This window comes from Cydia pomonella, chromosome 2 (genome assembly GCF_033807575.1).
Source record: "Cydia pomonella isolate Wapato2018A chromosome 2, ilCydPomo1, whole genome shotgun sequence".
Lineage (NCBI taxonomy): Eukaryota > Metazoa > Arthropoda > Insecta > Lepidoptera > Tortricidae > Cydia > Cydia pomonella.
The window spans coordinates 18,103,403-18,127,540 of record NC_084704.1 but is presented as its reverse complement, the minus strand read 5'-3'; the positions used below and the strand labels follow the sequence as shown (position 1 = coordinate 18,127,540).

The window sequence follows — 24,138 nt, the reverse complement described above, 5'->3', positions numbered from 1 at the left end:
TTCAAACTTTAATTCAATATTGACAAAATAATAAGCTAATTTGAGTTTGACAAAGTAGCACGTTGATTTTTTTTTCTAAAAATTTGATAGCATAAAGCCTCATACATATTATAAAAGACGATGCTTAAATTTTGTACTTTAATTCAATATTCAAAATTCATCAATAAAAATACATAAATACCTTATTTATATCTAACGCTCGTTCTAAATTTTCTTCATATATTACAAATATGCTTAAAAATATGTCCCATACCAGATAAACATCACTTTTCACTCTTTAGAATTATCGAAACTTATAGGGCAAAAATCCGGTCCCACTATTGGTCTAGTAGTTTGATGGATAGTTATTTACTAATAAACAAGTGATAACATGTACATATAAAACAAAAAAGAAACGAATACACAGTGGGTTTTGTAATATGTACTGGCCATAAACACCTGGTGCTGAAATTGCTAAGAAATATTCGCAAATTCTTTGTAGCGGAGTTTTTAAATCATATAGGGTTTTAAACACACAATATTGAACCTATGTTTTTCATTTTCCAGCTATGAAAAAAAAACGGTCTACACAGAAAAAAATATATAAAATATACATGCAACAAGGAATTTTATTGAATATAGTAATACATTACTATAATTTAATACAATATACAGATATACTCTGGCTAGTCAGCTTTGTCAGCAGCAAATTTGAAAAATGTAGGCGCGACGCATCTCTCATACAAATTTTAAATTTTTACTTCTAAAAAAGCTGGCTGGCCAGAGTAAGCATGAATTATAATATGAACAGAGAGAGAAGGCAAATTCATTTGGGTGTTTTCCAGTAAATCAACGGGTGTCAGTGAACTATCTGTACGGATTTTACACTATTACCTATCTATACTGCGACAATGCCATAAACTACATTATTTTACCTAAACCAAAATTACTCACATACACCTTATTTTAATCATCCCAGTAGCATTTTTGTAAATATCAATGCGCTGTGGCTGTAGAAAATGTAAACATAGTAATATATTACTTGTTAATACTTTAAATACAATGATACAGGTTAATTCATAGTTGGGTCTTGACTACTACCTTTAAAAAACGTAACATACAAAAACCAGTATTTAACAAATTATTTATTAATTGGATTTGTACAGATTCTACCAGTTATATTTAATCTAACGGCATCCACTGTCCAGTCTGAGATTTAAATTTATATCTAAAGACAGTTTATTTACAAATATTTACATATTCTATCTCAAACAGTTCTTAAATACAAAGATAGTAATCTTATTTATCTAAATTACTTTAAATGTCTACTCCGAATAATGCGTAGGTACTATAATAAATTAATTTATGATTTACTTTTAAACCGATAATACAACAAGACATATTACAGTGGTCAATATGGTGTATTTTAGATATAAACGAACATTTTGACCTCTTTGATATATTTGATGCAGACTGTACAATTACCCGTAACACTGATATATTTTAGTTATATACATTTTAATGGGAAATTCAGTAGAACTACACTATACTTAGATAGTATAACGTATTTTGTAAAAAGAACGAAAATCGCCAAAATATTGATCGTACATACATTTTGATACTTTCTCTGGAATCTGAAAATTCGCTTAAAAATTCGAAAAACTTTCAAAATAGTGGGAATCAACGTCTAGTGATGAATACCATGATAATCACAAAAAATACCTAGAATTATATACGCGTGTTTCTTAAACTCCGTTAATTTCGGGCTAAGTACATTTAATTTAAGGAAACTAACTGGCATAGTTTTTTTGTCATCTAGTAATTAAATAGTAATTTATAGCACTGTTGTACGACATATTTAAATCCACCAAACAATTGGAAATTATGAAACATTAATACACACAATATGTAAACAGACCTTATGGCAAGTGTACGCGTTCGTAGAGGCCTTATTAGAAAAATATAAAACATCAATTATCTCCAAAATCGAGTTAATTAGAATACCGGTTTCTATGAGAAAATTACTTAATTTAAGCTAAAGAGGTGCAAGACAAGACACCTGAAATCTTGAGAGGATTTAACAATCGGAGTTGCCTTTAAGAGCTTACCCCTCTGTCGAAAACATCGGCCAATGGTCATATGTACTGTATGGATGGACTGACGTTTATCTGACATGGCTATTTGTACATTACGTACAAATAGCCATATATTTGACGTGCCCTTCTCCCGCAAAAATCGGCAGGCTGTTTTGTCCAGATAATTACAGACAAGGCGTCTTCAGTTGTTGAATCCTCCAAGCCTGAAGTAAGTGTAGCTCTACCGTATATTATGTGGTAATTCTCATTATCAAACATTGACGTTTGACAATTCAGTTACCACAAAACATATGGCGCCGTATAGCGCCAATTAGTTCGGATGTCAAACTCGGTGCACGTGTTTTCCTGGATTTAACACCTCTGCTAATCAACAACTCTTTGATAATACCAAAGATACATTGATTAAGTAAAATGTGTATGATCTAAGACAAGACAATAAAAAAAAATCTAAGACAGTTTCGTGCTTCGAATTTGACAGGTAAACGAGATGGCGATGTACAGCTCCATACGTTTTGCGGTAACTCTGACTGTCAAAAGTTGATGTTTGACAATTCAATGACCGCAAAACATATACAGCACCATCTGTTTTGGATGTCAAACAAGGGGCACGTTTTTTTACTTCATTTGTCTATTACAATCAAGACTCTTTGGTGATACTAATAATCATTCACACAGTCAGAAGTAGATGAATGTTTATTCCGTTTGACTATTTCGAACTTTTCAAAGTGCAGCGAAAATTCCAGATTTTATAGGTACATAATTTCTAGTACCTAAAATATTTTAGGTTATATTAAAACTAAATTTCGCTTTACCTGACAAAACCTGATGGGAGCAATGGATTTTTTTAGGGTTGGTTCTAAAAAAACTTGTATGTATTGTTGAATGTTCATAAAAAATACGTAGTTGCCTGCTTGACTCGACATCAAGCGTAGCAATGACACCAATCCATATTTGTGTGAACAAGCTTTATTAAAAACAAGAACCAACGTCTCAAACCTCTGGACGGGCCCGTTCATATTGCTCCTCCTCATCTATTAAAATACTATTAAACCCCAAAGGTGTGCAGTAAAGCAATGTTATTTAATAATAGTACATAACTATATATAGAGGCCGGGAAACGAAGGGTTGCAGGCCAAGTAGATACAGACCGGCTATAGCAAGGCCGGATACGCAGACGGCAACCCCGTTTCTCGCCGAAATTTGTATAGTGCTTTTCTCAAACTTGCAATGAATAAAAAAGTAGTCAATTAGTTTTATTCGTAGGTGTAAGGCTGTATGAAATTCCTTTACATATCATCTTAACTCATTGCACCGCATATATAGTATCTCCGGACCTAATTTGAATAAGTCATGTCAACATTTCATTGCAAGTTAGAGAAATAGTTATTTACAGTACATCTGGTCCTACTTTCCCGCACTAGTGCGGGAATAAGCACTTTCCGTGGCTAAGTCTAAAATTTAAAGGGCCATAAATTTAATATACTGTAAAACGTAGTACGATATACGTGCGAATAGGTAATTCCCAACTCGTGTCGATTTAAAACACTCCCTTCGGTCGTATTTTAATTTAACACCACTCGTTGCGGATTTCCTACTTTCCGCACTTGTATCGTAAACAACTATTACTATACAAGTGCGGAAAGTAGGAATTAATAGGAGTACTGTAAAACGTTGTGCAATACACTTGCGAATTTCCGACCTTCCGCACTTGTATCGTAAATAAAGCCCGTCACAGACAGAGCGATTAATATAACGTAAGATACCGACAGATACCGATAGATATAGTACAGCTAAGCATTACACATGCCAACGATACCAAAATATAAATCGCTATCTATCTACATTGTGAGAGACGAAATACTTGTATACCGTAATATACCGAGCTATATATCGCAAGGTATCTTAAGATGCATTGCTATAAGATATATTTTGGTATATTATCGCTCCGTCTGAGATGGGCTTAACTATTATTGCACTATTCGACATTAATACATTTAATATGTAACGCTCGAATTAGCAAAACCAAAAATAAATGTCAAAATATAACGATTAGTCAGTCTTAGAAGACATTTTGAAGCATCTTTCATAAGTTTTAACGGAAAATTTTAGCCGGGGTTCGAATTATTTGACGAATAGCTACAGATGTACTTAGTTAGGTCATAAGTTCTATCACAATGGTTCTGAATAATAAAATGTTATACAAAGCTTTTAATAAGAAACGTTTGCTATGATTTGAAAGCTTGTTGTACACTGATCAAAACGTAATATAATTTGTTTAAAATATTAGATCGTGTCTTAATTTACTACTAGTGATTGTCGCTAGACGCGAATACCCGGCTGGGTTGTGAAAAATTATACTTTACAAAAGGGAGTAAAAATTAGTGTCGCATTAATAAAAGAGGTAGAATTGTTTATTTGTTTGTACCTACTTTATTAGAACGTTATTTTATCACCAGCATTTAGTTCTCAGACAAGTCAGTACTTCGGCTAATACCCTTAGGGTATTTTTTTATACCACGTCGGTGGCAAACAAGCATACGGCACGCCTGATGGTAAGCAGTCACCGTAGCCTATGAACGCCTGCAACTACAGAGGTGTTACTTTTCAGTGACACGAACATTTTTGATTGCCATCCAACGAGTAGGTTTGACAAAACACACACACGCACGCACGCACGATTGCAATATTGGCAGTCCGATACACGTGAATGATATATAGATTAAATTAAGAAAAAAAAAAGATCCAGCTTTTTTTATGTAAGATTCAACCATGTAAAAAAAGAAAAATAAATAAATAGGGATGAAAACTACCACAGGTCACGTATTTTTTGCGTGTTTTTTTTATAACCTTTTTCCGAATAATACATAGAATTATGCAAAACTGAGAGAGCAAATTACGTTACATCATATTGTAAGTTCAGCATTAAATAACCTTTCAACCCATATATATGAATAATAAAGGATCTGTACATATAGCTTTTTTATCAGTCAAAACCTTTTGACAGAACTTGTGACAAGACTAAGTAGTCTGTCTTTAAGGGACGCATATTTAAGAATAAGAAATTAATGAAGCTATCTAATTTATCGAAATAGTTTTGTCTGTTTCATCAAAGATTTTGTCACTGTACTAGACCTGTAAAATCTAAAACAAATTGGTGCTTCAAATACAGGTAAAGTAAATGGTCGGTTCCCTAATATAAATATCCCCTTTTCAATACAACCAATAGTAACTTGGTTACTTAGGTTGGGGCAAAGATACATTGATTAAGATTCGTAAAATCTAAGACAATTTCGTGCTTCGACTTTGGCAGGTAAACGAGATGACGCTGTACAGCTCCATACATTTTGCGGTAACTCTGATTGTCAAAAGTTGATGTTTGACAATTCAATTCCCACAAAACATATGACACGGCGCCTTCTTCAGTTGTCAAAATTGATTTTTCTTAGATTTTACATATCATATACAATCAATTAATCTTCGCTTCTCACACAACTAAAATTTGGAAATGTTATTCCGGGCTAACTTATTAGTACTAAAACTTATGAAAGAAATCTTCAATATTTTGTTTATACTCCCTAAATTGGTACAATTTTATACAAATTGCGGACTAGACTTAAGTACAGTCGCGGTCAAAGTTACTAACATTTTTGCCATTAACTTATTTCTCTAATTATTACAACTTTAATTAGACATTTAATGATTATCAACTATTGTATATTTCAGAACTACTACACATACTGAGAATGAAAACCAAGCTTGATAATATCCGAATAATTATATATGAATCAAGTGTAACGTAACCCTAGTACAGACACCGATGATTATCTATGAATAAATCAATTATGTACTAAGATAACAGTATAGATTAGTCGCATAAAAAAGGTTGTATACAACTTGTATAATTACACATAAACTAAATGCGGCCGTAAAAATAAGTGCTGTCGAAGCGGGCAATTTGAAGTTGAAATATTTTGTGCCATCGCCATAGTAGAACAGGTGTTATCTGACGGTATAAAGCATTTCTTTTTGAGGTGTGTCCAGATCTTGCAAAGGCGCTTGACGCCTGTCAACCACCTTTTGTCTGGTGCCTACTAGTAACGAGCGACGGAATATATTTCGAGGAAGCTCTCAGTATATGGTTGACTTCGTAAATCAGTCCATATGACTGACACTTGTTTGACACATATCACTGTTATCCCTTCCCTTATATACCCCCGCCCACAGCCTTGAATATTACCCAATGTAGATCGTGTCTGGACTCGTATTATCATGTTACTAAAGGTTACATTTGACAAATCTACACGTCATGGTGGATGACACGAACTATACACAATTTCCCGCTATTAAGAAAAGTTGTGATTGATCAAATGGTCACTAAAAGTTTTGTTAGGCTAAAATACCATTCTATATTTGACGCTGTCAAACTGCGCACTGTACAGGCGCACTCTACAGCTGAGTCTATCGCGCTACAATATATGTGGACTCATTTTTGAGCTCTACTCAAGACATCTATCGTTATTCTAGTTCCTTGCTAGTAATGGACACTTCGTTCCTAATTCAAAGATTTTACGGAAATAATATATTGTTGAATATACAAACATAACCGTTCCTTTCTTTAAAATAAGATTGCATATTTATCACTGAGTCATGGTACTCGCGTGCACTGTATGAGAAGTGCTAAAGTCACACCCGTCAGATCTGGACGCACCTTTACCATGTGCCTGGCTCTGTAACATCCCAACTGCCCGCCACGACGTTGACCTAACATGCTAGACGGAATATTCGAGAAACTGACCACGACATTACGTTCTACTTGCACGCGACGCGCTCCTTGCACAGGTCGAGGAGCTCCTTCAGCTGCGCGAACTTGGTGTGAGCCTCTTCCAGCATATTCCTGTGAACATTGAAGAGAGATTAAAACTGCTGATAGGTTTGGTGACAAATAGTCCATTTTATATTATATTTAATTCAGTGAAATGCATAGAAAATCATGATAAGTATTATAATGAACATATGCGGAATAAAATTTGGACCAAGTTTTGAATATATAAAATGTTACTAAATGCCTACATTTGTTTTCGACTGCGACGAATAAAGTCTACTTTATTCGTAAAGAAGTTTACTCCGATGCGATCAGCTGTGTTAGAACAACACCGTTGCCGTTAAGTGCATCGCATCGGAGTGAACTTCTTTATTTTATTGAACTATGTTAAATATAGTTTAAAAAAAACATGAGTATTTATAAAAATAGCCATGTTTATTTTTTAATTACTACGTACTAAATCGACATCGAACTTAGTCTAAATTTAATTTCGCATACGTTATAAACCTCACAAGCACTAGAAATTATTACAATTTTATATGCAATCTTATTTTAGGCTTCAACTCACGCAAATTTAGATCACGCAAGAAGTGATCGTTCCTTACGGGATCTAATCATCTAAATATGTGTGATGTGTATCGATAGCGTTTGGATCGCTTGGATCAGGCTCAGGTGCGGACGCATCTGTACATTGCAATTATGGTTACTTGAAATTAAATTGATTTGTAATTTCTAGTAAAAATATTACTGAAAATAAGAGTGCTGCTTTATTGTTTCCAAGCAAACTATTGTAAATTTTATTAATGGGATTAGTAAAACCAAGAAACAAAACACTAGATAAAACTTCTCGGCTTAATAAATTCCATGACTTTTTTTATAAAACAGGTATAATAAAACCCATAAAAAAGTTAATAAAAATAAGAAAAACTATTCTTGTTGAATGTTAAAAGCAAGTATGTTACATTATTGAATTCAAATAAAAGTTTGCTTGTTTTTAGTAAACAGTATTGTTATTCCAAGGAGGACAATTTTTTTGGTGTTAGTAAATACTATTAGTAAAACTGGTTTATAGCCGTTAGTATAATCTCCTTGTCCTGGGATTCACTAAAATTTTACAATGATTAATATTTTTTACTTGTTCCTAGTAATTTTTTTTCTCCGTGTGATAGTCTGAGTCCCCTGTGGATCTGCCTAGCTCTGAATCCCCTCAGCACCCTGCTGAAGGATTCGGGACTAGGTTGCCGGCTTCGGAGAGGGGCCGAAGTCATTTCTCACATTCTGTATATGGATGACCTCAAATTATTTGCACCAAATTGCCAAGACTTGTTGGAGCTATTGAAAACCACCGAAGTCTTCAGTAGTGCCATCAACATGGAGTTTGGTGTCGATAAATGTGCAGTTACGTATGTACAGCGGGGGAAGGTTGTAAATTCAACAAATTTACAACTTTCTGAGACAATGTCTTTCAGATCTATCTCTGAATCAGAAACCTACAAATACTTTGGTATGTCACAGTCGTTGGGTATTGAGGACGAGGGTATTAGACAGTCGGTGAAGGAGCGCTTTTTCAGTTGGCTCACAAGTCCTTAACAGTCTTTTGTCAGGAGGCAACAATGTGCGCGCCTTCCAACGACTGGGTAATGCCCCTACTCCTTTGGCATACTAAGGTGGACTCAGACCGAGCTGGACGCCCTGGATCTGAGGGTCCGACTACTGCTAACCACACACCGTATGCTACACCCACGCTCGTCAGTTATGAGATTGTACATTACACGGAAGTGTGGAGGTCGAGGCTTCCTAAACGCCAAAGATCTCCACAACCGCGAGGATCAGTCAATCTCAGGAATTATTTCCTTAACAACGAGTGTGGGATGCATGGTGGCAGTAGACAGGAACCTCACGCTGCTCTCCTTGGCAAACGAGGACTGGCGCAAACCTGTGGTACTAAGTACTGCGGATCGCAAAGCGGCATGGGAGAGTAAGGTGCTACACGGGCGGTTCTACAAGGCCCTCACGGGACCCGACGTGGACCTGCTCGCGTCGGTGAACTGGTTACGATTCGGGAACCTTTTCGGAGAAATCGAGGGTTTTGTCTGTGCAATTGCGGACGAAGTGATGATGGCGAACCACTATCGGAAATATATCCTAAAGGACAGTACAGTCGACATTTGTCGGGCATGCAGCCGTCCCGGAGAGTCACTCAGGCATATAATTTCCGGTTGTTCTCATCTTGCTAATGGCGGGTACTTGCACAGACATAATCTCGTAGCCAGGATTATTCACCAGCAACTTGCTCTTCTATACGGCCTTGTGGACCACGAAGTACCGTACTACAAGAACTTACTTGCGCCAGTTCTCGAAAATGGTCGTACCACGCTTTATTGGTATCGATCTATTATCACTGACTATTGTAGCCAATAAGCCTGACATCGTGATAATAGATCGATCGCAACGCCGGACCGTGCTCTTCGACATCACCATCCCCCATGTTGAGAATCTCGTGAAAGCCGAGAAGGACAAGTCCAGTAAGTACCTAGACTTGGCTCACGAGATAACCGCCATGTGGGATGTCGATTCGACGATCATTGTGCCGGTAGTCGTTTCAGCGAACGGTCTCATAGCGAAGTCTCGACCAACACCTTGAGAGACTCTCGCTAGGTGGTTGGATCAAGGGTCGGATGCAGAAGGCGGTGATCTTGGACACGACGTGGATAGTCCGGCGGTTCCTCTCTCCGCGGCCCTGACCACCGGCAGCTTGGGCCCTGTCCCGATGCTGGCGGCACCCTAGGTTAGGTTTTTTATAATGTGTTTATATCTTTTGTATTGTTTTGTAAGTGTTTTTATATTTTAATTTTATATATATATTGTAAAAAGCCTAATCTGAGAGAAAAAAGATAAATAAAGGAAATAATAAATATTATAGGACATTACGAGGGCTGCTATTTATATATCCGGAAACCGGGATTACAATCTTCTTAAATAGTATATTTGACCTCCATGGTAAAATTTGAACTTTTTTAAGTACTGGCCAGTATATTTTTTTCTTTCTTATTAACGCTAGTGTTTTGTTTTTGACGGGTTTTAAATGTCATCTCGCTGCAAGAATGGAACTCACTCGTGAAAATATTCGTACTATGATTTATTATGATTTTCGGCGTGGTTTAACGCAACAACAGTGCATAGATCAACTAACTTCAACTTTTGGTGATGAAGCTCCATCTAAAACTACTGTGTATCACTGGTTTAGTGAGTTCAATCGTGGACGTAGTATGCTTACGGACGAAGTTAAGGCAGTTCGCCCGAAATCGGTCGTTGTACCACAAAATATTGAGGCTGTGCGAAAACTTATAATGGACGACCGACATGTTACGTACCGCGAGATAGAGGCGACTCTGGGTATTTCTATGACTAGCATTAATAGCACATAACATGATCATTTAGTTGTAAAAAAAAATTGTTCGCGTTGGATACCGCACAACTTAACTAAGGAGCAAAAAGATGCTCGCGTCGAATGGTGCCATAAAATGTTAAAAAAATATAACCGTGGTGACTCAAAGGCCGTTTATAACATCTATACAGGTGACGAATCCTGGATCTATGCATACGATCCCGAAACGAAGCAACAATCAACGGTATGGGTGTTTCAAAATGAGCCGAACCCTACGAAAGTTACTCGTGCAAAAAGTACATTGAAACAAATGGTGGCCTGCTTCTTCGGTATTAATGGCCATGTAGCTACAGTGCCACTAGAAAACCGTAAAACGGTTAATTCAGATTGGTACACGACCATTTGCTTACCGGAAGTATTTGAACAAATTCGTAAAACTAACCAGCGACGAAGAATCATTCTTCATCATGACAATGCCAGCTGTCATACGTCACGCGAAACAACTCTATTTTTGGAAGGTCAAAATGTGGAATTAACAGGTCATCCGCCGTACAGCCCTGACTTGGCACCCAATGATTTTTATTTATTTCCCAATATAAAAAATAAATTACGCGGTCAACGATTGTCGACCGCTGAAGATGCTGTCGACGCATTCAAACAACACGTTATGGAGGTACCTCAGGCGGAGTGGCAGAAGTGCTTCAAAAATTGGTTCACACGAATGCAAAAGTGCATAGATCATCAAGGGGAATACTTTGAAAAACAATAAAACCATTTTCAGCCGTGTACATTTGTTTGTTTCCGGATATATATGTAGCAACCCTCGTATTACACAAATTGACTAAGTTCCACAGTAAGCTCAATAAGGCTTGTGTTGAGGGTACTTAGACAACGATATATATAATATATAAATATTTATAAATACTTAAATACATAGAAAACACCCATGACTCAGGAACAAATATCCATGCTCATCACACGAATAAATGCCCTTACCAGCATTTGAACCCGGGACCATCAGCTTCGTAGGCAGGGTCACTACCTACTAGGCCAAACCGGTCGTCAAAATAATTATGCAATATAATCTGTATGTGCACGCAGGAGATCGAGAGAAATTTATATAGCCTTTGATTTTATTAAGCAGTATTCGCACGATCATACACTAACTACATTTGTAAGAACGAGACTTGACACAGTTTGAAATGATGCTGACCCGATCGGCGACCGACCCTGTTGTGTAAACGCAGCCCGCGGCTATAATAATTGGCTGTTTTCTTAGTGGATACGTGTTTTTAAAAGTAAAAAACAATACAGTAATCCCGTCCGCTAAAACACGACAGTAATGGTAGGTTTTTTTTTTTAAATTTGAGCTGACCATAATGAAGAACTTCCCGTACTATTTTTGCTACAATAAGGTGAACATTTCCAAGCATATTGAAGAAAAAAATACCTTATTGTGGTTTGTTTACATTTTGTTAAATGCCTGAAGAAAAACAATATAGACCAGGGGTTGGGATGCTTTGGCTCGTGATCCGCATGCAGTTCCTTGGAGGTACAACAGTGTTTTGTCTGTCAGGTCAAACAGAGCTTCTATCCAAACGCTTAACCGCTATGGAAAGTATGGAGTTTATGTAACGCAGTTGATGTGACGTACCTGCACTTGATGCAGAATATCCTGAGGCTATGCGTGTGGATCTGGCGGCTGTCGCGGCTGATGAGGTTCACGGAGTCTTTGAACACCATCTCCAGCCGCGACACCTGCTCGTCCAAACTCGGGTCTGAAGGGTCTATACTTAATGCGCTGTAATTAAAATAAAACTCGTAACTATTTAAACACCAGACGGCGAAGGAATATGCCGTGCCCCGGACGCCAGATGATCGCGATTATTTAAGCGAAATTGAACTTTACGGAATCTCGCGTATCTGTGGCGGTCATCTTTTTTTTATGTCTCAGAATATTAGGAACAAGGAACACAATAAATAAAATAGAATAAAATTATTACATTGCCTAAAATGCAAAGCATCATCGTTCAGGCACTTGTTATTATTCTCAAATATGTAGATTTAACGTTATTAATATGAATTACCTATAATCATATGTAGGTATGGTCCAGCATGTCAAGAAAACAGACGAAGGTAGTCTGTAGTAGTCCTCCTTCGTAGAAGATACATTTAAAACGCCTAAAAGACTAGCAAAACATGATAGAGACAAGCAGCCGCAAGGTCAGCTTCCTGTAAAGCCAATGCAGTAGCCTATGGACGCTTGCAGTTCCAGAGGTTTCTCAAGCACTTTACAGCTACAGAGCACCCTTGAAAATGCTGCTAACCTTACTCAACATAATGTTTGGCGAACTTAATATCAGCTACCAATGTACCATACTTTTTTTGGAAAATACATTTGTAAAAAATCAGCAAAAAGGTTAGCAGCAGACAGTTGTATTTGTATGAGGACTTACCCTTTGATAGCCATGGTAAGATAGTTGACCTGGTTGCTGAACATGGGCAGCTTGCTGGTGATGACGTCGATAGGGTCATCCGTCGGCAACTTGTCCTCTATGCTATGCGTCACTCCCAAGCCCGTCGCCAGCTTTGCACTGATCAATTACCAAAAAAAAATTAAGTCACCATAAAAGTAGTCGCAAAGGCGAAAAATTAGTAGCAATGACCTTTTTTTTGCAGCCAGGGATCAACAACTAACAATATGTATCTCTTTGGTTTCTTTTTCGCTTCTTTACCCTTTACTTTAGGTAGTAGTGAAAAAAAAAATACATCTATTAGTAAGTTTCTATGCGAGGGAGAATACTTAAGCGGTAGTCACTTTCAGACTGTCAGACAAAATTGCCAAAGTGATTTGAAAACTATTCTGCAATCGAGCGACTACAGCTTGTATTTATTTTTAACTCATTTTTAGGGTTCCGTAGTCAACTAGTAACCCTTATAGTTTCGCCATGTCCGTCTGTCTGTCTGTCTGTCTGTCCGAGGCTTTGCTCCGTGGTCGTTAAATCGTATAAATCAATAAAGCCGACCAAGTCGTACAATAAAATATAAAAAAATATTTTTTTTGAGGGTACATCCCCTACACGTAAAGTGGGGGTGAATTTTTTTTTGCTTCAACCCTACAGTGTCGGGTATCGTTGGAAAGGTCTTCCAAAATTAATACGGGTCTTCAACAATCATTTTTTGATAAAGTGAATAAATTCGGAGATAATCGCTCCGAAAGAGATAAAAAAATGTTTCCCCCCCCCCCCCCTCTAACTTTTGAACCATAGGTCCAAAAAATATGAAAAAAATCGTGGAAGTAGAGCTTAAGAAAGACATTAAATGAAAACTATAGCGGACATGATCAGTTTAGCTGTTTTTGAGTTATCGCAAAAAGTTGCTCCCATAGTAAAAAGACTTACTTTAATTAGGTACTGATTATGCAAATTTGCCTATTTGTTTAACTCGCGTGAAAGGTACCGTTTCATCCCTTGGTTAACAATTTGGAACCCTACACTGAGCGTGGCCCGACATGCTCTTGGCCGGTTTTATTATTATTTGGTATCTTCTGATGGATAACCCCCGCAACCAAACTGCGGCCTCGAGTGTCCGGCGACTCCCGGTGCTCTGACTATGGTAGCGGTCAGGGCACTGGCGGAGTCAGGAGTGCTAAGAATCTCCGGCAAAGATCCGGCCTCTGGGGGGGGTTTGTGTCCAGCAGTGGACGTCTTTCGGCTGGTATGATGATGGGTAACCAATGTACAAACTCATATATCAACTTAGTTTAATAGTAGTTCGGCAGGTTACAAGTCACTCACCAGTAGCTAGAGAACACAGTCCAGATCCCCTCAAATGCCTCTATTACGGGCAACTCTGGCCGGGGATCTCGCTTCTCCAGTCGTTCCACGGTCATCTTAGCTAGCTCCATATATTCGGGGATTATTAGGCATTTACGAGCTATGTCCAGGCAGAGCTCTTTAAAATTCGTTACTTCCGATTGTGACAGAGACTTCGGGTCTGTAAAGAAATTAGTGTACAATTTAGAAATGCTGCGAAATATCTGAATAAACATACTACCACTTACCAGTCGTAATTACTGAATTCACTCCTAATAGACAACGAAAACCACAGAATCCCAAAATAAATAACCTAACAGCTGTTATAAAAATGTTAATTTAGTGTACCTTTGCTCTCAATAGAAGCAAGAGAATTCTTCAAATCAGTAATTAAATGTTCTATTCTTGGGAAGACCTCGTTGAAGACCGCCACCCAGTGCTTGAGCAAACACTGCAGCACATCTGCTAGCGTCCAAGGCGGCGGTTTGAAGAGCACATGCTTCCATAAGTTATTGTATTTCGCTCGCATTTCATTCTGAAAACGTTCAATAAATATAGGCTTCACACGAGAATTGATGGATATTGAATTTTCTTCATTTTGAGAAGAAAAACGACTTATTTAAATATTTCAAACCGCGCAATAAAAGAGACTGCGCAAATACTTTAAGAATAATGCCTATGCTCTATCTAGTACTTGAGGTGGTCTGTGGCACGTGGCACACGAGTATACAAGTGACTCAAGAGCTCCTACCTCCAGTATGTTGGCCAACAGCTGGTGCATGGTGTCGCGGTGGCGCAGCACGGTGTGCGTTTGGTCGGGGTCGGGCGCCAGCTACGGCTTGCTTTCCAGCAGGGCTCAAGCTCAGACCTGTACAAGGGGCCCACCAGCTCCTACCTCCAGTATGTTGGCCAACAGCTGGTGCATAGTGTCGCGGTGGCGCAGCACGGTGTGCGCTCGGTCGGGGTCGGGCGCCACCTACGGCTTGCTTTCCAGCAGGGCTCGAGCTCAGACCTGTACAAGTGGCCCACCAGCTCCTACCTCCAGTATGTTGGCCAACAGCTGGTACAAGGTATCGCTGTGGCGCAGCACGGTGTGCGCTCGGTCGGGGTCGGGCGCCACCTACGGCTTGCTTTCCAGCAGGGCTCAAGCTCAGACCTGTACAAGGGGCCCACCAGCTCCTACCTCCAGTATGTTGGCCAACAGCTGGTGCATAGTGTCGCGGTGGCGCAGCACGGTGTGCGCTCGGTCGGGGTCGGGCGCCACCTACGGCTTGCTTTCCAGCAGGGCTCGAGCTCAGACCTGTACAAGGGGCCCACCAGCTCCTACCTCCAGTATGTTGGCCAACAGCTGGTGCATAGTGTCGCGGTGGCGCAGCACGGTGTGCGCTCGGTCGGGGTCGGGCGCCACCTACGGCTTGCTTTCCAGCAGGGCTCGAGCTCAGACCTGTACAAGTGGCCCACCAGCTCCTACCTCCAGTATGTTGGCCAACAGCTGGTACAAGGTATCGCTGTGGCGCAGCACGGTGTGCGCTCGGTCGGGGTCGGGCGCCACCTACGGCTTGCTTTCCAGTAGGGCTCGAGCTCAGACCTGTACAAGGGGCCCACCAGCTCCTACCTCCAGTATGTTGGCCAACAGCTGGTGCATAGTGTCGCGGTGACGCAGCACGGTGTGCGCTCGGTCGGGGTCGGGCGCCACCTACGGCTTGCTTTCCAGCAGGGCTCGAGCTCAGACCTGTACAAGTGGCTCACCAGCTCCTACCTCCAGTATGTTGGCCAACAGCTGGTGCAAGGTGTCGCTGTGGCGCAGCACGGTGTGCACTCGGTCGGGGTCGGGCGCCACCTATGGCTTGCTTTCCAGCAGGGCTCGAGCTCAGACCTGTACAAGGGGCCCACCAGCTCCTACCTCCAGTATGTTGGCCAACAGCTGGTGCATAGTGTCGCGGTGGCGCAGCACGGTGTGCGCTCGGTCGGGATCGGGCGCCACCTACGGCTTGCTTTCCAGCAGGGCTCGAGCTCAGACCTGTACAAGTGGCCCACCAGCTCCTACCTCCAGTATGTTGGCCAACAGCTGGTGCATAGTGTCGCGGTGGCGCAGCACGGTGTGCGCTCGGTCGGGGTCGGGCGCCACCTACGGCTTGCTTTCCAGCAGGGCGCGAGCTCAGACCTGTACAAGTGGCCCACCAGCTCCTACCTCCAGTATGTTGGCCAACAGCTGGTGCATAGTGCCGCGGTGGCGCAGCACGGTGTGCTCTCGGTCGGGGTCGGGCGCCACCTACGGCTTGCTTTCCAGCAGGGCGCGAGCTCAGACCTGTACAAGTGGCCCACCAGCTCCTACCTCCAGTATGTTGGCCAACAGCTGGTGCAAGGTATCGCTGTGGCGCAGCACGGTGTGCGCTCGGTCGGGGTCGGGAGCCACCTACGGCTTGTTTCCAGTAGGGCTCGAGCTCAGACCTGTACAAGGGGCCCACCAGCTCCTACCTCCAGTATGTTGGCCAACAGCTGGTGCATAGTGTCGCGGTGGCGCAGCACGGTGTGCGCTCGGTCGGGGTCGGGCGCCACCTACGGCTTGCTTTCCAGCAGGGCTCGAGCTCAGACCTGTACAAGTGGCCCACCAGCTCCTACCTCCAGTATGTTGGCCAACAGCTGGTGCAAGGTGTCGCTGTGGCGCAGCACGGTGTGCGCTCGGTCGGGGTCGGGCGCCACCTATGGCTTGCTTTCCAGCAGGGCTCGAGCTCAGACCTGTACAAGGGGCCCACCAGCTCCTACCTCCAGTATGTTGGCCAACAGCTGGTGCATAGTGTCGCGGTGGCGCAGCACGGTGTGCGCTCGGTCGGGGTCGGGCGCCACCTACGGCTTGCTTTCCAGCAGGGCGCGAGCTCAGACCTGTACAAGTGGCCCACCAGCTCCTACCTCCAGTATGTTGGCCAACAGCTGGTGCATAGTGTCGCGGTGGCGCAGCACGGTGTGCGCTCGGTCGGGGTCGGGCGCCACCTACGGCTTGCTTTCCAGCAGGGCGCGAGCTCAGACCTGTACAAGTGGCCCACCAGCTCCTACCTCCAGTATGTTGGCCAACAGCTGGTGCATAGTGTCGCGGTGGCGCAGCACGGTGTGCGCTCGGTCGGGGTCGGGCGCCACCTACGGCTTGCTTTCCAGCAGGGCTCGAGCTCAGACCTGTACAAGTGGCCCACCAGCTCCTACCTCCAGTATGTTGGCCAACAGCTGGTGCATAGTGTCGCGGTGGCGCAGCACGGTGTGCGCTCGGTCGGGGTCGGGCGCCACCTACGGCTTGCTTTCCAGCAGGGCGCGAGCTCAGACCTGTACAAGTGGCCCACCAGCTCCTACCTCCAGTATGTTGGCCAACAGCTGGTGCATAGTGTCGCGGTGGCGCAGCACGGTGTGCGCTCGGTCGGGGTCGGGCGCCACCTACGGCTTGCTTTCCAGCAGGGCGCGAGCTCAGACCTGTACAAGTGGCCCACCAGCTCCTACCTCCAGTATGTTGGCCAACAGCTGGTGCATAGTGTCGCGGTGGCGCAGCACGGTGTGCGCTCGGTCGGGGTCGGGCGCCACCTACGGCTTGCTTTCCAGCAGGGCGCGAGCTCAGACCTGTACAAGTGGCCCACCAGCTCCTACCTCCAGTATGTTGGCCAACAGCTGGTGCATAGTGTCGCGGTGGCGCAGCACGGTGTGCGCTCGGTCGGGGTCGGGCGCCACCTACGGCTTGCTTTCCAGCAGGGCTCGAGCTCAGACCTGTACAAGTGGCCCACCAGCTCCTACCTCCAGTATGTTGGCCAACAGCTGGTGCATAGTGTCGCGGTGGCGCAGCACGGTGTGCGCTCGGTCGGGGTCGGGCGCCACCTACGGCTTGCTTTCCAGCAGGGCGCGAGCTCAGACCTGTACAAGTGGCCCACCAGCTCCTACCTCCAGTATGTTGGCCAACAGCTGGTGCATAGTGTCGCGGTGGCGCAGCACGGTGTGCGCTCGGTCGGGGTCGGGCGCCACCTACGGCTTGCTTTCCAGCAGGGCGCGAGCTCAGACCTGTACAAGTGGCCCACCAGCTCCTACCTCCAGTATGTTGGCCAACAGCTGGTGCATAGTGTCGCGGTGGCGCAGCACGGTGTGCGCTCGGTCGGGGTCGGGCGCCACCTACGGCTTGCTTTCCAGCAGGGCGCGAGCTCAGACCTGTACAAGTGGCCCACCAGCTCCTACCTCCAGTATGTTGGCCAACAGCTGGTGCATAGTGTCGCGATGGCGCAGCACGGTGTGCGCTCGGTCGGGGTCAGGCGCCACCTGCGGCTTGCTCTCCAGTAGGGGCTTGAGTTCGCTCAGACCTATACAACGCAGTCCGTTCACAACCGCCTTGTTGCATAGGTTCTTATCATTTGATAGTAGGATCTGAAAGTGTGATAAAATTTGTTAACAAAAACTTTACTGTGAAATAAATCTTAGATTATGGTTTTTAAAATGGGTTACTCGTAAACTGCCACTACTAGCACTTTGTGCTTATTCTCGATTATGAAGTCTCCCATACCTATCAATCAGTTCTTAATAAAGAATCTATATCTTTTGTTTCTATCACCCTGAACATACTCACCACAGATTTACTCCTCCCTGCTTGTTGTAACGCACAATTTAGTATTTCATCATCTGGAAGCTCACATGGATGTATATGTGAATTCGCGTCTCTAAGAGACTGTCCTGGAATAGAAAACATTTTTCATGTATTCTTGTACGGTATACAAATCAGTTTTATTTACCTATCCTATCTATAGGTATTAGTCTGTAAGATTGTAAGTCACCTGTTGTTTCATTCTGAAAACAATCTTTAACACAAATATTTAACATACTTAAAAAGAGGCACCATCACAGTTACTGTAACGCAACGCAATCTATTGATATATTTCTTTATATCATAACTTGAAAAAATCATAGGTTATATTGGGAAAGGTTTAACCCATTCGTTAAATTCTATGTATTTCAATATATCATACCTTTTATCCTATTATTTTCTGGCAGTGATTTGTAAAGGTAGTCCATAGCGGCTCTTGCGCGTTTGCAAATGGCACCGTTGCCATTGTTGTTGTCTTTCAGTCTGTCCAGCTCATTGATCACTCGCCAGGGAACTAGGAGTGTTGGCTGCTCTTTGTAACCTGAAGGTGGAGACTAGATTGTAACATAACTTGGTAATATGCGATACAGCCTGGTACATGGATAATTCTGTTATATTTTTGGGAGCTGTTTGTTCAAACCTAAACTAGTAAACAAAGGATGATTGAAATCAAATCATAATTTGACAGAATAACAATCTTCGGAACATAACAACAAATTTAAATATCTTTCATGCATTCTTGCAAAAAATTGATTATAATTATAAAAATTATACACATCCTGTTGGAATAAAAAACATGCAACTATTTTAAGAGTCAGAAACCTACTAATTCAGCCTAATAAAGTCCCAGGAGACCTTACAAGATGGCAAAATCTGGTATGAAATCTCATTAATAACATGTTGTAAACTGGAAATAGCTGTTATGACTTTAACCTTACCTTTTATGTGTGAATTGAGAACATTCTTAATAACATCTAATTCATGAATAAAAATATTTGTGTCTACAACTAGCACAACATCTTCTGTCTCATTCCCTGTTCTGTGATTTGGTCCTTTTGGGGGAGGCTCATATTGGACAACTGGTGTGGGAGGTGGACTCTTGATCTGTAAATTATAAAAACAATTAAGATTTTGTTATGTCTGACCATACTCTCAAGGTGAGTGATATTAGTACATTACGATACAAGTGCGAAAAATAGGAAATTCGAAACGAGTGGCGATAAATTAAAACACGACCGAAGGGAGTGTTTTAAATCGACACGAGTTGCGAATTACCTATTCGCACATGTATCGTACAACGTTTCACAGTACATATGGCTCTAAACACATTCACTGCCAGGAACCAACCAGGTGGGCGCTCGTAAACTTTACTCGGATGCCGAACAACCCGCTGCGGGAGTTCACTTTATACACAGCTATAGACGACTACCGTCTACGCCAAAGAACCCACCTGGTGAGCGCACATCTTCACAGGCATATCGTAGGGTTGACACCGGCAGAGATTTATTTACTTATTACCTATAATATTATTATAGACTATATGAAACTTAGCACAGCCCTGGCGCACGCAGGGGCGCCCGCCTGGTGGGCGCTCGGCGTACAGTACTGGTTTAATCATAATGTGAGTTTGCCAACCCGCACAGCGGGCGCTTATATGTATTGCCCGGTTCCTGGGGTAGCGTGCCGTTTTTCGTCTGGCAGTGAATGTGTTAAAATGTTCGACACAGTAACGTAATATGCTAATTTTCGCACTAGTGCGGTAAAGTAGCACCATATGTACTGTAAAATATATTTATTTTCTGAAATACATAGTTACATTGATATAAATTAAATAATTTATACATTTTATTTTTATTGATGTACCCAGTGTCGGGCAAAGGCCTCCTCCAGCTCTTTCCAGTATGTCCTATCCTTTGCTTTGCAAGTCCAAGCATGTCCAGCCACTTTGGCAATATCATCAACCCACCTTTGCTTTGGGCGGTGGGCTGCTCGCTTATCTTCATGTGGGTGCCAATGGCAGGGTGAGTATGTAGGTCATACTGAACCACTTTTACTATGGAGCCAACCCCGAAAATGCAAAAGAATCATCTTCGTTATTTCGGGCTTGGCAACTTAGTACAAGTTGTGCAGTATGACCTATACATATAATATTATTCACCTCTCAGAGTATACCTATACTCAGATGATATAATGATAAAATCTCTCTGTGTTGTTATCACATAAAAAAAATCAACTGCAGCAACCGGCTTGCTGTTATTTTTCACTCCCAGACATTATCAGTTTAACCCTTTGAACGCTGCGTCTAAAATGCGCGGCGCGTCATCGTCATCATTGTCAGAATGTACAAAGGTTGAAATTAGGCTGTAGCTGTGCGCATCAGTCAGATGTGTCAGTCAAAGGGTTAATAAGAATATCTCTGTGTATATTATGTCTGTGTTGTGTGCATTGCATCTTTCAAAAAAGATAAACCAACGTGATTGCATTTTTTAAATCAAAAGTCTATCAAATTGGTTGTTAGCTACATATGTTTGGTGGAAATGAGTCATTTTTTTTTGGTTGTATTTATTGTTGTGCTTTATTTTTATATATCCTCAGGTGAATATGTCAATATGTGCTCAGTAAATAGGCTTTACACACATTAAGTATGCATGCTTAAATAATAATTTGCAGTAAAATAAAACCTATACATACTGACCTCTTTACAATCAACCTCCATGGCTTCTTCAGGGAATATAATATCATCCAAACAATCTTCCATTTCATTTATAGCTTCATTACTTAAATCTTTTCTAAGTGTCTCCATTCGTTCCTTTGCGTTAGAAAATGTCTTCACATGCACCACAGGCTCATCTTTCATTTTGTAACTTAGTTTTGACTTAATAGCAGACATCAACTTGCTAGCTTCAGAAAACTGTGGAGGCGTTGCTGGATGCTTCATGAATGGGTAATCTGCTGTCTGATTACAGATGCCCTGTTCAATATCCGCAAAAGTGTCCTTTTGTACAGACTTATTATTATACTCTTCAGGTAATTGAGCCTTCATAGATGATAATATTTTGTTAGCCGCTAGAAACTGTGAGGGTGATGGAATGGATTGTAGACTATCACTGCCAGGTGAATGAGTAGTTGTAGTTGGACATTTTGCTTCACAAACTGGACTTTTTAACTCTGGAACTTTAGGATGTGTTTCAGTCTGTGGTATTACTTTAGGACTTATTCTTGGGGCTTTAGGTTTAGGGGTAGTGTCTAAACTTTCATGCAGAGCTTCTGATGCTAGTTGAGCCCTTAATTTAGCAAGTCTTGAATTGGCTGAGGACTTCCCAGAAGAATTGCTTGATCTGCTCGGAACTGGTTTTTCAGGTGTCTTTTTTATGCTGGAGTTGAGTTTTTCAGGTGTGTGCACAGGTGTTGCTAAAAACCCAAAAATCACATAAGTTTTCAAAATAAAGATTGCAGGTAAACACTATTCTGCAGATGATATTATTTGCCATACAGTATGACTAGCATTATATTTATCATTATTTACTAAAACAACTACTGGAATGGATGGAAACTCAGTTGTTAAATTCTGTCTCCCCATGGGCTCCATGTACTTACACACCCCTATACCGGGTGTTTCCTGTAAGATAGATAGATAGATAAAGCGTTTATTTGTTTGCTGCAAATACACACATAGGCAAGCAGAAGAATACGCAATTAACAAAATACACAACCAATCAAAACAAAATACAGAATCTTATAAATAAATAATAATAATAAATAATAAATAAATATTATAGGACATTATTACACAAATTGACTAAGTCCCACAGTTGAGTAAGCTCAATAAGGCTTGTGTTGAGGGTACTTAGACAAAGATATATATAATATATAAATATTTATAAATACTTAAATACATAGAAAGAAATACCAAGAAAAAAAATGAGGAAACCCTAAGAAACGATGGGCAGACATCATCACATGAATAAATGCCCTTACCAGGATTTGAACCCGGGAACATCAGCTTCATAGGCAGGGTCACTACCCACTAGGCCAAACCAGTCATCAAAAAATATTATAAACATAACAGGAATGGTGGAATAGTAGTAGGTAGTTATAATGTGTGCATTGCAGCACCAACAAAAGGGTGCCGATTCAGCTATAAGCTTCACTCTTTCGAGCAAAGCACTGGTATCCTGTCAGAACCCAGATCACATGATGAGTGTGATGTAAAAGTGTGGATGAAAATACTAAAAATGATCAGATTTTAAAAGTGATAATTGTAACTGTAACAGGGGCAATAACTTAAACTGTAGGCTGTACTCCTCAAACTGACCAACATTTGTTTAGCAACATTTAAAAATAACTTAGTTTTAATTTTATATTACACATTGAAGTTAATTCTAAGACACAATGGATTGTGAATTTTGTTATGTTTAAAGCGTGACAAGCAAAGTCAGACACACTGATGTCAGTATACATTGAAAATAATATTAAACTTGTATGAAAAAGACAAAATCTAAAGAATTCATAATTTTTAAAAGTTGTTAATTAATACAATTTTTTTTTTGTTTTAGGAGTACAATATATGTTTTAATTATTTGCTCATGTTACAGGAAACACCCAGTATATTTACCATTTTAGCTTATAGCAATATTTAATAATTGAACAATACTAAATTTGCTAATTAGATGTAGTTTAGTCAAAAACAAATTATTATAATCTTGACATAAAATAACATTGAAAATCAAACCTTGCTTCTGTTTTTTCTTTGGGGTCTCTGCATTACTATCACTTTTCCTCTTCAAGTATTTTCTAGAGGATTCTTCTTTTTGATTTTTTTCCTGTTTTTCCTTCTGCTTTTTACTCTTTTTCTTACTTTTATCATGTTCATCTTCAGCCTTGAAAAAATGTATATTTATATTGATCAATTTTGCTTATATAGATCTAACTAATAGTTTTAGGAAGGTTAAATTGTGTCTTATATTTGTATACAAATACGCAATGCTAATATATTTATGAACTTTTGTATTGTAAACAAGAAATATCTTAAAAATTGCGAAACATACCTGTGGTTGACTCCAAGAAGATCTGCCTGTTTTCTTATGAAAGTAATACTTCCTTCCTGGTATTGATTTTGACTTACATAATACCCAACCGTCGGGTAACTTTCCTCCATCCTTTTTGTCTGAATTCATAGCGAATTACATTAAATATACTAATTTACATTCATGAAAAATTGAGAAATTCTAATTTACGTTTTGTTGTCTATGATGCTTTATGTTTTGATTCCTAGCGATGAAGATAAAGCGTTTTGATACATTATAAAGCTAAGTATACACTAAACTATACAATAGCTGAAATGGCTGCGTTCATAGATTGAATTCTTATTATATGAGTTACATGTCAAACTGACATGACTTTGACTAGAAAACAGCTGATTAACCTAAAAA

General features: G+C 40.9%; 1 protein-coding gene and 1 long non-coding RNA gene across 2 annotated transcripts in view; one reads left to right on the top strand and one right to left on the bottom strand.

Annotated features, from left to right (window-relative positions):
* Positions 1-1,109: 1,109 nt before the first annotated feature.
* LOC133534549 (transcriptional protein SWT1) lies at positions 1,110-24,019 on the bottom strand. Its single transcript, XM_061873714.1, has 12 exons — positions 23,755-24,019; positions 23,439-23,586; positions 21,402-22,117; positions 19,645-19,810; positions 19,089-19,247; positions 18,692-18,795; positions 18,307-18,492; positions 14,449-14,635; positions 14,083-14,281; positions 12,742-12,879; positions 11,940-12,086; positions 1,110-6,969 (listed from the first exon to the last, which is right to left on the bottom strand). The coding sequence occupies exons 1-12, from the start codon at positions 23,881-23,883 to the stop codon at positions 6,885-6,887; spliced, it is 2,364 nt and encodes a 787-aa protein (XP_061729698.1). The 5' UTR covers positions 23,884-24,019; the 3' UTR covers positions 1,110-6,884.
* The window catches only part of LOC133534558 (uncharacterized), a 74,259-nt gene continuing 69,938 nt past the window's right edge, over positions 19,818-24,138 (top strand). The window contains exon 1 of the long non-coding RNA XR_009802056.1: positions 19,818-20,005. This is a non-coding gene — a long non-coding RNA (uncharacterized LOC133534558). The remainder of the gene's footprint in view (positions 20,006-24,138) is intronic.